This window comes from Alexandromys fortis, unplaced genomic scaffold (genome assembly GCF_014885135.2).
Source record: "Alexandromys fortis isolate MF-2015 unplaced genomic scaffold, M_Fortis_MF-2015_v1.1 scaffold_106, whole genome shotgun sequence".
NCBI classification, from domain to species: Eukaryota; Metazoa; Chordata; class Mammalia; order Rodentia; family Cricetidae; genus Alexandromys; species Alexandromys fortis.
This window is the reverse complement of record NW_026067980.1, coordinates 6,238,389-6,251,020: the sequence shown is the minus strand read 5'-3', so window position 1 is coordinate 6,251,020 and position 12,632 is coordinate 6,238,389. Positions and strand designations below refer to the sequence as shown.

The 12,632-nt window shown below is 39.0% G+C and overlaps 1 protein-coding gene across 3 annotated transcripts in view; it reads left to right on the top strand.

Annotated features, from left to right (window-relative positions):
* The window catches only part of Dennd6a (DENN domain containing 6A), a 42,305-nt gene that overhangs the window by 16,518 nt on the left and 13,155 nt on the right, over nucleotides 1-12,632 (top strand). For 2 of the 3 annotated variants that reach the window (XM_050158188.1, XM_050158190.1), the window contains exons 4-10: nucleotides 472-577; nucleotides 2,051-2,130; nucleotides 3,198-3,260; nucleotides 4,043-4,098; nucleotides 7,987-8,109; nucleotides 8,516-8,611; nucleotides 11,482-11,576. In XM_050158188.1, coding sequence (XP_050014145.1) covers nucleotides 2,113-2,130; nucleotides 3,198-3,260; nucleotides 4,043-4,098; nucleotides 7,987-8,109; nucleotides 8,516-8,611; nucleotides 11,482-11,576 — 451 coding nt within the window. In that variant the 5' untranslated portion in view covers nucleotides 472-577; nucleotides 2,051-2,112. Of the gene's footprint in view, nucleotides 1-471; nucleotides 578-2,050; nucleotides 2,131-3,197; nucleotides 3,261-4,042; nucleotides 4,099-7,986; nucleotides 8,110-8,515; nucleotides 8,612-11,481; nucleotides 11,577-12,632 lie in introns of those variants that run through there. The other variant, XM_050158189.1, reaches the window with a different exon arrangement.

Here is a 12,632-nt window from a genome sequence, read left to right as displayed (position 1 = left end):
TTCATCCATAGTAGGTGGGTCTTCCTGCCTTATTTAACATCAAGATAATCTCCTGTAGACCAACCTGGTACAGAAGGTCATTGATAGCCCCTTCCCAGTGGCTATAGATTATCCCAAGTTGACAGTTAAAACTAACAATTATGCTGGGCTTTTTAAATTGTTCATTATATTAGTTTGTTTGTGGAATAACTTTTTTACTTGAAGAACAGAAATATCTGTGATATACCTTTAGTTTTTTTTCTTTTTTATACCTTTAGTTTTTAAAGCATAATAATATTAAATTTTTTTCGTTCCTCAGTTATGGCTTTGTATTTTCTTTTAACATTGTAGTATAAAAACCTTTTAATGTCAAAATCAGTACTTTTTTGCTGAATTTTAGCTCATTAATAATTGTTCATGCAAAATATAAATGATAAACCAAAATTATAATTATTAGGCATTAAGAAAACTTTGTCCCCTTTCTTTCTTCAGTCATTGGTTTTGATCAGCAAACTACCTTATATTCACTTTTTTAACACCGTACTCAAACAGATAGCACCAGAGTATTTTGAAAAAAATGAACCTTGCTTGGAAGCAGGTAAGTTAAATATTACATGAGTTATGTATTCTGTATTCAAGTATATCTGTTCATGTGTGCATATCCACATATTTTCAGATGCATGTGTGTGTGCAAGTACACATGCAAAGTGTGAGCATATGTGTGGACGCCAGTGGTCAGTCTTTTGTGGTATTCCTCAGGAGCCATTCACCTTGAGTTTTGAAATGGGGTCTCTTACCTAGGGCTTTCTAATTAGGCGAGGCTGATGGACCAGTGATTCTCAGTGAGCCTCCTTCTCGTAGCCGTGCATCATTACCATGCCTGGCTTTTCTTGAGAATTCTGGGGAGTCAGACTTAGTTCCTCCTGCTTGTGCAACAAGCACTTTACCCAGCCCAAGTTATTTCGTCTTTTAAAAAATACTTATTTTTGTTTTTTTTCTGCGTGTGTGTTTGTGTGTTTGCTACCTGTGTGCCGGTGCCCTTGGAGACCAGAAGTATCAGATCCCTTGAAGCTAGAGTTCCAAATGGTTCTGAGCTGCCTGACATGGCTTCTGGGAACCAAGGTGTGGTCTTTTGGTAGAGCTGTTAGCAGCAACATCTGAACAGTGTCTCACCCCCCAATAAATGAAAATGTTTTCATAAAGTGGAAGTTGATATTCTAAAGAATCAGAATTTTTGCTCTGACATCTTTACCTATAAATTCCAGAAGTGCTTTGTGGTTCTGTCTACTGTAACAACATAAGGGTGTTTATTAGAGTTGGGAATACGGTTTTGAACTGATAGTTCTTGAAGTACTATTGAACAGAAATTTTTAGTGTGCAACATTTTAGTAGTTAAAAATAAATAAGAAAACTGCCCTTGAACCTATTTGTCATTCAACAGCATGTTAATTAAAAGCATGTTTATTGAGCTGGAGAGATGGCTCAGTGCTTAAGAGTACTGACTGCTCTTCCAGAGAACCTGGGGTCAGTTCAGAGGACCTGGGTTCACCCACATGACAGCTCACAGCTGTCTGTAAATCCAGGTTCAGGGAACCTGACCCCCTCACTCAGACATACATGAAGACCAAAACCACTGCACATAAAACAAATAAATTTTAAAAATTAAAAAATTTGATTGATGTGTGTGTGAGAGAGAGCCGTATGTGTGCCTTATTTGTGAGTGCCTGAAGGAGACCAGAGAGGGCACCGCAGTCTTGGAGTTGCAGGTGCTTGTGAGTTTCCTGACATCAGTGCCAAAAACCAAACTCAGGTCTTATGCAAAAGCAGGAAATGCTCTTAACTGCTGAGCCATCTCGTTATCTCCCATGGAACAACTGACCAATATATATCCTAGTGTTTTTAACATAGTATTTCTGAAAGAAATGCAAGTTAAAGATCTCATCACTTGCACTTTATCTGTTGTTATTATTAATGTTTCTCCCATGTTACAAAAGAGCTTTAACTTGCAGTGTCCATTTTAAGTATTTTAATTTTCCACTTACATTAAGAAAATATTTTGTTACATTTTCAGCTTGTAATGATGTTGACCGATGGCCTGCCCCAGTGCCAGGGAAAACTTTGCATCTGCCTATCATGGGGGTAGTAATGAAGGTAACAACTCACCATCTCATTTGTCTGCCCTTCTAAGAGCTGTGCAGAAAGCTCACACGTGGATGTTGTTGTTAACGTCCTGTGACATAGTAGTGCTACTGCCATTGCTGTTGTTACTGCTGCGAGCATTTCAGATCCACCGGTTTGTCCTGCTCCACAGAATCCTTCACACAACGCCAGGCCCTTCCAGTTAGGCACTGCACCTTGTAGAATTTGCACAGGGATGTGAAATTCTGCAATATGGGTGATGAGCAAAAACAGAACATTTAAATTGAGTGTGAATTCCTGAAAATTAAGGTAAACTAGAAAAGCCATTGGTTTTCAGGTCTAAATGGTAACTGTCAGACCAAGCATACTTACCTTGGAATATGCTCTGCTACAGTGAGGTTTTTTGCTTTTTCTTTTCATTGTTTTTCTCTCTGTATATTGGGGTTGAACCCAGGGCGTCACCGGAGCTAGGCAAGTGCTTTCCCACTGAGCTGTATCCCCAGCCCACAGTTTTCCACCTAAGGAATTTGAGCTTTCTTTCAGATTTTGTATAAATATGCTCAGGTTCTTTGTTCTTTGCAGTTCATGTATCTGTGGCCTTGGCTTTCGTCTTCACAAGTCCCTTCTTTAGATCTGCTGTTTTGAAGATGTGTTCTCCCACAACTCCTTTGGCAAACATAAAAAATAATACTGATAGCACTGGATTGAGAGTTTCCATTGTTTCCCGTGGGGTTTATACAGAAATTTGGCAGACTTGAGAGGGTGTGTTTGGGTGTGTGTATATTATAAAGCAGAGGCTGGAAAGATAAGCAGGAAGCCCTATAAGGTTGGTGTCCTTACTTTGTTTTTTTAGCAATTTGCTTCTTAGTGTTTAGTGATCTCTGTTTGTATACATGGAAACTTTGGTTCCCCTACTTACACTGTACCTAAAAGTGAATATCCTTAGTTCTGAAATTCGACATAAATACTTGGTATTTGTAGCATTTTATAAGTGTTGAGTATGTCTTTTTTTTTTTTAGCAGCCAGATAGAGCACTTCTCGTACAGATAAAGGTAGTAGCTTCTCTCTTTGTCTTTAAGGTCCGGATTCCCACGTGTCATGACAAGCCTGGGACCACTCAGATGGCGCAGCTAACTCAGCAGGTAGTGTGAGGCTACGCTATGGCCACAGTGCAGCTTCTGATACACCCATTACTGTCTTAGACAGTTGTTGATAAACTTTCTAACATTTCTTGGCTTTGGTTGTTGTTGCTGTTACTATCTCAGTTGGTCCTAGAGAACACAGAGTATGTGTCGTAATTGGAAGGACAAAAGGACAGCAAATTCTTTTTAAAAGAGGGTTGATTCTGGAAAAGGTTTTCTCTTAGAAGGGTAGCCAACAGACTCCTAATTTTAGAAGACTCAGTCAAAAGGATTCAGAACTTTTTTCTGAAAAAAGATTTTTCTGAAAGCAGTTTCTGTTCATCAGTTTGATTAAATCTATTTCCATCCCCTTTGTTCTCTGAGTGAAGCTTAGAGCCGCAGGAAACTGGCTGCTCACTGCACATAGCCTAGTGTGAACGGTAGCCAAACTGCAGGTGTGACTGGTCGCACATCTGCCAGTGGGTTGGTCTTTACCCACAGTGTTCATATTTTTCTCTGTCTTCTGTATCAATCCTCTTTCATGAAAAACACAGAATGGGGATATCACTGTGCAGCCCTGTCTGGCCAGGAACTTGCTAGTGAGGCTGACCTTGACCTTGCTTCAGTTTTCCCTTAATCTCTGCACCAGTCTGTGAGTTCTAGACCAGCCTCGACTATACATTGAGTTCCAGGACGCCAAGATTACACCATTAGACCCTGTCTTAAAAACAAAACCAAAAAACAGTTTCTGTAAAGTTTAGTGATATCGCCCCTAATTTTCTTCTTTTCTTTTAATCCTTTAGGCAGACACCCACACATCTATTATTTTACCTACTGTTCATGAGGTGGATCTTTTCAGGTAAAGAATTAAAAAAATGGCTAACTATTTTGTCTTTTTACCTTGTGATAATTGTTGTTTATGGAGAATACTTGTAATGTTTTGGTGGTAGTGCTCCATCCCAGCTGCACCTGATGAGACAGGAAAGTAGAGCATACACCGGGTCCTGCTATATAAAAAAGTAATTTTTCTTTCATTTAGTAGGAGACATGTGTTGTGGAGATGTTAGAAAAAGTAGAGTTTGTTTTTTTTTAGTTGAATTTTCAATTTTGTGGTGTACTTTAAAAAATCTTCAGTAAAGAAAAATAGAGAAACAGCAGCCCACACAAAGACTTGCATGCAGATACACGTGTGTCATAATTTCCTTTACTCCTGGGGAATATCATCCACAGTCTGGGGCAGGGCTTTTGCTCAGGAGTAGCTGGCCAACACAACTTGTATGCTTTGTTGTTGTTGTTTTGTTTTGATTTTTTTTTTGTATTTTTGGATTGTTTGTTTTAGAAAGAAAGCATGAAGTTGGGGGGGTGAGTAGATTCTGGGAGGAGTTGAGGAAGAATATGATCAAACTGTATTCTGTCAGGGTAGGGAGAGACTCAGGGGATAAGAGCTCTCTGACTGCTCTTCCAGAGGACCCAAGTTTGACTCCCAGCACCCACATGGTGACTCGGAACTTCCAGTAACTCCAGCCTCGGGGCATCCAGTGTACTAGGCACAGATAGACACAGGCAAAACGCTCGAGTATAGAGTGGTGATGGCACAACCCTTTAATCTCAGTACTTAAGAGACAGAGACAGCAGATCTCTGTGAATTTGAGACCAGCATGGTTTACAGACAGAATTCTAAGATAGCCAGGATAGTTATGCAGAGAAACCCTGTCATAAACAAACAAACAAACAAATAAATAGAGTGAATAAAATTTAAAAATAATATGATACTGTTAAAAATCTTTTTAAAAACCAATAAATAAAAAGTTACTTTATTCATAGTAGCCTGAAATAGGATACAACTTCAAATACCTATACACATAGAAAACCACTCGGCAATAATAAATTAGTGGACAAGCCTTTGATAGATACAACAGCATAAATGACTTTAAAAGACAGTATGCTAATTACAGATGCTGACTTAATATTAAGCTACTTAATAGATGGTTTCATTTACATAATTTTGGCACAGGCAACACTACAGGGCCAGAACCCAAAGAAAAGAAACTTGAGAAGGGGGGAGTTTTTGGGGTGGTGGAACTGTTTCTAAATCTTGACAAGGCTTAATTTTCTGTAAATAAAATATGAGTAAGGTGTAAAATTATAATTTTTACAAGTTTTAGCTTTGTATATAAAGATGGAATATCTATAAAAATGAATACTACAGGAGAGATACATAGAGATTATATACTGCTAATAGTTTGAATACTTGTCATTGAGAGAGATGCTAAGAATTTGTATAAATTGACTCAGACTTCAGTTACTAGTTTTTTGTTTCCTGTGTTTTATTGTTGTTATGGGGGCTTTGTGGGATGGTTTTTGGTTTGTGTGTATGAGGGGTTACTTACATTTTGTTTCACTGTGTTAGGATAGCTTTACTGCCTCAACCTCCCAGGTGCAAGGAGTTTGTGTGCCATCATGCCTAGATGTACAAGAAAGTTTTTCTTTTGACCTTCAGAGAATGTTAAATCTTTTTATTTGAGGGGAAGAGGGAGAAGGAAAAAGGAAATAAAGAAAAGTCTGAGCCATGGGGGCTGAAGGGATGGCTCAGTGGTTTAGAGCGTTTGCTGCTCTTGCAGAGGACTCAAGTTTGACTCCTAGCTCCCACTGTGGTTCACGGGCATCCATAGCTCCAGTTCCAGGGGATCTGATGCCCCTTCTGGCCTCTATGGGCACCAAGCCTGCATGTGGTGAATAGACATAAGGCAGAACATTCATACGTATAAAATAGCACAAATAAATCTTTTTACAAATAAAAACTAAGCCATGAAAAATCATCCCTGGCACAGTATCAAAGGATCGCACTAATGCTCCCCATGACAGTACTAGTGTGTAGAGCTTTCCTTTTTCTTTGTTTTTGTTTTTGTTTGAGACAGATTCTCCAGTAATCTTTACTGGCCCCAAACTCACTGTATAGCTAAGGCTGGCCTTGGTCTTCCTGACTTCACCTCCCAACTGCTGAGATTACACGATTTTGCACCATACCTGCCTCAAATTTTCATTTTATGTTTGTTAATGTAAGTGGCATTTGTTATGTTGAAATGATATTTTTACATTCAGACTCTGAGAGAAGGGACCCCTGGAGTTGTAGAGATAGAGCTGAGGGCCAGCCAGTGTTTCTCCTTTCACTAGACCAGCACTTATTCCATACATCACTGTCTGCGGACTGGACCTTTGCTTTTAGCTTCCTCTGAATCCCACAAGTAGTCTCTTGATTCTTAAGTTGAAATAGGAATTAAAGGGTAGTTTCCAAAACAGTTGAAAGAAACAAGTCAGGGACTCTGCGTGATGTTACTTGGTGATGGTTCGTAGTGCAATAAGAGGCACATAGTTACTCCACCTCCCCACACCATGAAATTTCAGAATGAAGCAGTTTGGATAGACCCATTGACTGAATTGACAAAGCTTTTAGACTTTCTTAGTATCTGATTTTTTATATATATATATATATTAGATACACAAATTTTATATATGTACTTATTTCTCTATCCACATATATTAAAAACCACAAAGTCATAATAAATGTTCTCAAGTCCAATGCTATGTGACAAAGCTTATTTTTGGCCGGGCGGTGGTGGCTCACACCTTTAATCCCAGCGCTCGGGAGGCAGAGGCAGGCGGATCTCTGTGAGTTCGAGACCAGCCTGGTCTACAGAGCTAGTTCCAGGACAGGCTCCAAAACCACAGAGAAACCCTGTCTCGAAAAACCAAAAAAAAAAAAAAAAAAAAAAAAAAGTTACCAAATGTTGAGACTTAAACACACTAGTGGACTTGTGTCCTCACAGCCCAGACTAACTCCAGGGTCTCTGTAAAAATATTCAGGGTTGGTCCAGGAATTAATTCCTTGGTTAGATAAGAGACCCCTGAGATTTGTTATCACCATCCTTTGATATCAGAAGCTTCAGCTCTTGGGCTGGTACAAAGGTTACCTCAGTTAATCAGAACCAGCCACAGATGAACTTCTCATTCTGTTCTTTTCCTTCTTTCTACTGCACTTAATTTTTTTTTTTAAAGTATCCACTTTTCTCTTTGTAGAATGTGTGAATCTGTGTGTGTTCTAGATTGAACCCGGGGCCTTGCACTGTGCAAAGTACATGCTCTATGCAAAACTGTGTCCCCGGCCTAGCACTGAATTTTAAGTTACGGACATTCAGTAAATGTCCCCTTGGAATATTATTTTGTTTCCTTCAAAATACTTAGAATAGAAATTCAAGTATAACAGGATTGCTAATAATATAGGCCTGTCATATGTTAACACAATTTGATAACATGCTTTTATTGTTTACCATCTGTGTGTGTTACAGCTAATTTTATAAAAAATTGGAATAAGTCAAACTGATACATTGGTTGGTTTTTGTTTTTGTTTTTAATTTCTTTTCCTTTTTGAGACAGGTCTTGGACTTACTATCTGAGATGCTCTTGAGCTTCTGACCCTCCTGCTTCTCCCTTCCAAGTGCTTCATTACAAGGGTGTGCCTCACACCTAGCTTTGTTTTTATATATATGTATATACATATATATGTGTGTATGTAGTATGTATAAGAGACTTATGTCTGTATATATTACTACATTCTTAGTTTACAGGTCAAGCTGTCAGTAGCAGGAGAATTTGTATCAATGTGAAATTCTTAGAATGACTATTTGGGAATTTGAAAGGCAAAATTGGATAAATAATAAAGTATTTCTATTGTGTAAACACTTTCTAGGTGTTTCTGCCCAGTTTTCCTTCATAGTCAAATGCTGTGGGAGTTGGTGCTGTTGGGAGAGCCCCTTGTAGTTATGGCACCATCACCATCCGAGTCTTCAGAAACTGTACTGGCCCTTGTTAAGTGAGTATATTGGGCTCTTGATGCTGACACTTTCAGTACCTCCAGTCTGTGATGTTCCCCCACTCACTGCATCAGTCCATGCAACACCTTTCTCAGAATGGATGAAAAGATTGACTTCAGTCAGTTAGGGCTAGAACCATGTTTCTGCGGCTCTGGATGGCACGCACGCGCACACACACACACACACACACGCACACACACACACACACACGCACACACACACACACACACACGCGCGCGCGCTCATTTATGTGAAGTTAGACCTTGATAGTTCCAGTTAATACTAGTTATCAGTGCTTACATGAAGGCAGTATTGGAATAATTTGTCTATTGGTATATGTTGTTTATATGAGTGTCTTATGGTTATGGAGCAGAATCCTGATTTCTGGGTCTTTCTGCTGAACAGCTGCATCTCTCCATTAAAGTACTTCAGTGATTTCCGACCTTACTTCACAATTCATGATAGTGAATTCAAAGAATATACTACCCGTACTCAAGCACCGTGAGTAAACACAGAAACTTTTGTTAACTAAGTAGTACCTTTATTGCCAGAATTTTATAGAACTGTATAATAAATTTTGTTGTGTAATAACTTTTTAATTTAAAATTCTGACTTGCTGACAGATTGATTTTCCAAAAGATTTTGGGAGCTGTTGGTAATTTTAAGATTTGAAAAGTAGTAACTTGCTTTCTTTGAGAGATTTTACTTCATAGATTATGTACTGTTATTAACAATTACCCATCTGTTCCTTGGATTTTTTACTCTGATTATGAAAAATTCTTCCAATCTACGGAAGGGAAATATGATCATATTCTTTCTATGTTAGCTCCTGTTTTATAATTGCTTATCTTCTTAGCTAAAGTTTTAGAAGAACAAAATTAATTTCCATTTACTTTATCTCTTGACTTTCTGTTAACATCACAGTGTCTGTTGCAGTTTTGGGAAGTTTTTGTTTGGTTGTGTTTTGTTTTTTGAAAGCGGGTTTCTCTGTGTATCCCTGGCTGTCCTGGAACTCAGTCTGTAGACCAGGTTGTCCTGAACTCACAGAGATCTGCCTGCCTCTGCCTTCCAAGTGCTGGCAATAAAAGTGTTATTTTTTTAATAGAATCTATTTATTTATTTATTTTATGTGTCTAAGTGTTTTGCTTGCAAGGATGACTATGCACCATGTATGTTCAGTGCTCATAGAGTCCAGAGGGCATCAGATACCCTGTTACTGGAGTTTGAAATAGTTGTGAGCTGCCACGTGGGTACTAGGAAATGTTATGAACCTGAGTGCTTTGAAAGGGCAGATAGTGCTCTTAATCTCTGAGCTGTTTTTCCAAACCCCAGGCTAACTTCTTAATATTCATAAATATTTTCTATTCTTATTGCTTGAGGTAACCAACAAGAACTCCGTTGCGTGTGTGTGTGTGTGTGTGTGTGTGTGTGTGTGTGTGTGTGTTTATAGGACAGAGGTAATGATAGTTTACTCCTATAATCTTAGTACTTGAGAAACTGAATAGGAAGACTGAGGTGAGTTCAGGCCACTCTGGACTAACTACAGAACAGAAACTTAAAAGATCCTATACTAATGACTGAAATATATCTTTGTACCTTAGATCTCTCCGACATCCAGACTTTATATTGTTGGTGGTATAGAATGTTACACCTGTATTCTTTCTTTTTGAGATGGGATCTCAATCCCTAGCACTGTTGATCTAGAACTCATCTATAAATCAGGGTGTTCTTAAACTTGATAATGTCCTTTAGGATGATTTTGAACTATTGATCCTTCTGCTTTTGCCTCCCAAGTGCTGGGATTACAGGCATATAACACCATGCCCATTTCACACCCATATGTCTTAATGCATCTGAAACTAAGCATGTTAAACTGATTTCTTTTTATTTCCTTCTTTTTTGTTCTAATCTCCTATTACTTTCATGATAAATTTTGACTTAGTTATCAAAAACATAGTATTATGTCTTCTTAACATGGCCCAAAAAAATTCTTAACTAAATTCTGTCAGTTCATCACCCTAAAACATCTCTCAACCTATTTATTATCTTCTTTCCATAATTCTTTCTTCAAACTCTAGTTTTTCTTTGTCCACTCTTTTTTTTTTAATATTTATTATGCATACAATGTTCCTCCTGCACATACACTTTCATGCCAGAAGAGGGCACCAGATCTCATGACAGATAGTTGTGAGCCACTGTGGTTGCTGGGAATTGAACTCAGGTCCTCTGGAAGAGCTGCTGGTGCTCTTAAGCTCTGAGCCATCTCTCCAACCCTCTTTGTCCACTCTTGTATTTCTCCCAGGCTTCCTGTCTCTACAGAACATCCTCCAAATTACGCCTAAAACCTTTATGTCCCATACCTCCACTTGATTCTTTGTGGCTTCTCTTTGCTTACAAGATAACATATTAGCTGGGCAGTGGTGGTGCATGCCTTTAATCCTAGCACTTGGGAGAGGCAGAGGCAGGAAGATCCAAGTTAGAGGCCATTGTGTCTACAGAGCAGGTTCCAGGAGAGCCAGGACTGCACAGAGAAACCCTGTCTGAAAAACAAACAAACAAAAACCCAAGATAGCATATTAATTGTATATGTTCTGTGCTGCCCTTGACTCTTCTTTAGCTGTTATCCTCCCTACTCTGCTCAGGCATACTGAGTACCTGTGCTTCTGTGTGTAGTTCTGGGTAGAGACTGCCTGCACCTCATTGTTTGGTGTGTGCTATTCTGCATTGCCCTTGCCTTCCTTGTCTACTTGGTAGTAAACTACTCATTTTTCATGTCTTATCTGTATCATGTCTCTGGTGAATCTGTCCTTGAAAACCCTGGCAGACAGAGGTTCTCCTGGTGATCACTGTACATTTCATTCTCATTTTGTTCTTTAGTGTCTTCCAGTTGTTGACATCGTGATTGAGTGTGCTTACCTTTATACCAATATTCTGTTTTAAGAATCATGTTTTTGGGGCACTGGGAAGATGGCTCACAGTTCAAAGCATTAACTGCTCCTCCAGAAGACCCAAGGTCTGATTCCCAGCACCCGCATGGTGGTTCATAACAGTTCTTAACTCCAGTTCCAGGGCATCTGATGCCTTTCTCTGACCTTCTAGGGTGCCAAGCATACATGTGATGCACACATGTAAGCAAAACACTCACACATAAAACAAAATAAATAAATCTAATAAAAACAATCATATCTTTTTATCTTCATGTGTCGAATACTGAATATGTTGCCTGTCATATTAATATGTAATAAGCCAAGTAAAAGGAACTATAATTTATATATCATTTGCTCATAAACTGTCACTTACTCTTCTGTGATTTAGCGTTCTTTTAAATTTTTTTGTTTTGCACCTCTTTGTTTTGTTTTGTTTTTATCCAGGCCCTCAGTCATCTTAGGAGTAACCAACCCTTTTTTTGCTAAAACACTACAGCACTGGCCACACATTATTCGGATAGGAGATCTGAAACCTGCAGGTAATGTGTCTACCTGGTGTTCACAGTGTGTGATGGGACTGGTCGCTTACTTGTATCTCCCCTTGTGGTGATCTCTTGATGTTTATATTATTGGCAATATTCATGTAGACAGCCTAGATAAGAGCCTTTGGAGGAGAATTACTGTTGGGGGAGGCTGCTTGTTTGTTCCTGGCTGCCCAGAACTGAAATAATCACACTGAAATCTATATTATTTGCAGTACTCTTTGGCCAATAGCTTAAGTGTCTTTCTAGCTAGCTCTTATATCTTAAATTAACCCATTTCTATTATTTTATATTTTACTATAAGGCTTGTGGCCTACTAGCAAGGTTCTGGCTGATAGCTTGCATCTTTCTCTGGTGGCTACAAGGCATCTCACTGACTCCGCCTCTTTTTCCCAACATTCAGTGTAATTTTCCCACCTAGCTCTATTCAGCCCTATCACAGGCCAAGGCATCTTCTTTATTCATTAACCAATAAAAGCAACACATAGACAGAAGGACTTCCCACACTAAGTTACAGCTTCTCACTAAAATGGGCATATACCCTAGCCCAAAACTATTCTTTTTTTTCCCCAAAAGTATTCTTATAAAGCCAAAGGAAACGGAGGTTTTATTTTATAAGCCAGATACAATTGGGAATTCTAGTTTACTTGAGGAAGTCTTATAGAAAACTAAAATGATAGTTTTGTAATCCCAACACTCTAGAGACTGAGGCAGGAGCATTGTGAGTTCAAGACTAGCCTGGACTCATAGTTCCAGGCCAGCATGAGCTATAGACTGGAGACCCTATCTCAAAATAAGGAAGGGAAGGCTGGGCACTGGTGGCACACCACCTCTAATCCAAACCCACAGGAGGCAGAGGCTGGCATATCTCTGAGGTTAGCCTGGTCTACAGGGTGAGTTCTAGAACGGTCAGGGACACACAGGGAAACCCTGTCTCAAAACAAGAACACCAACAACAATGAGCTAGAACTATTCCAGACTTGGCATGAAATTTTCAGGTAGATGTTAAGATAAGTGTTGTGTGCATTGTATTGAGGGATGGAGTCCTCACAG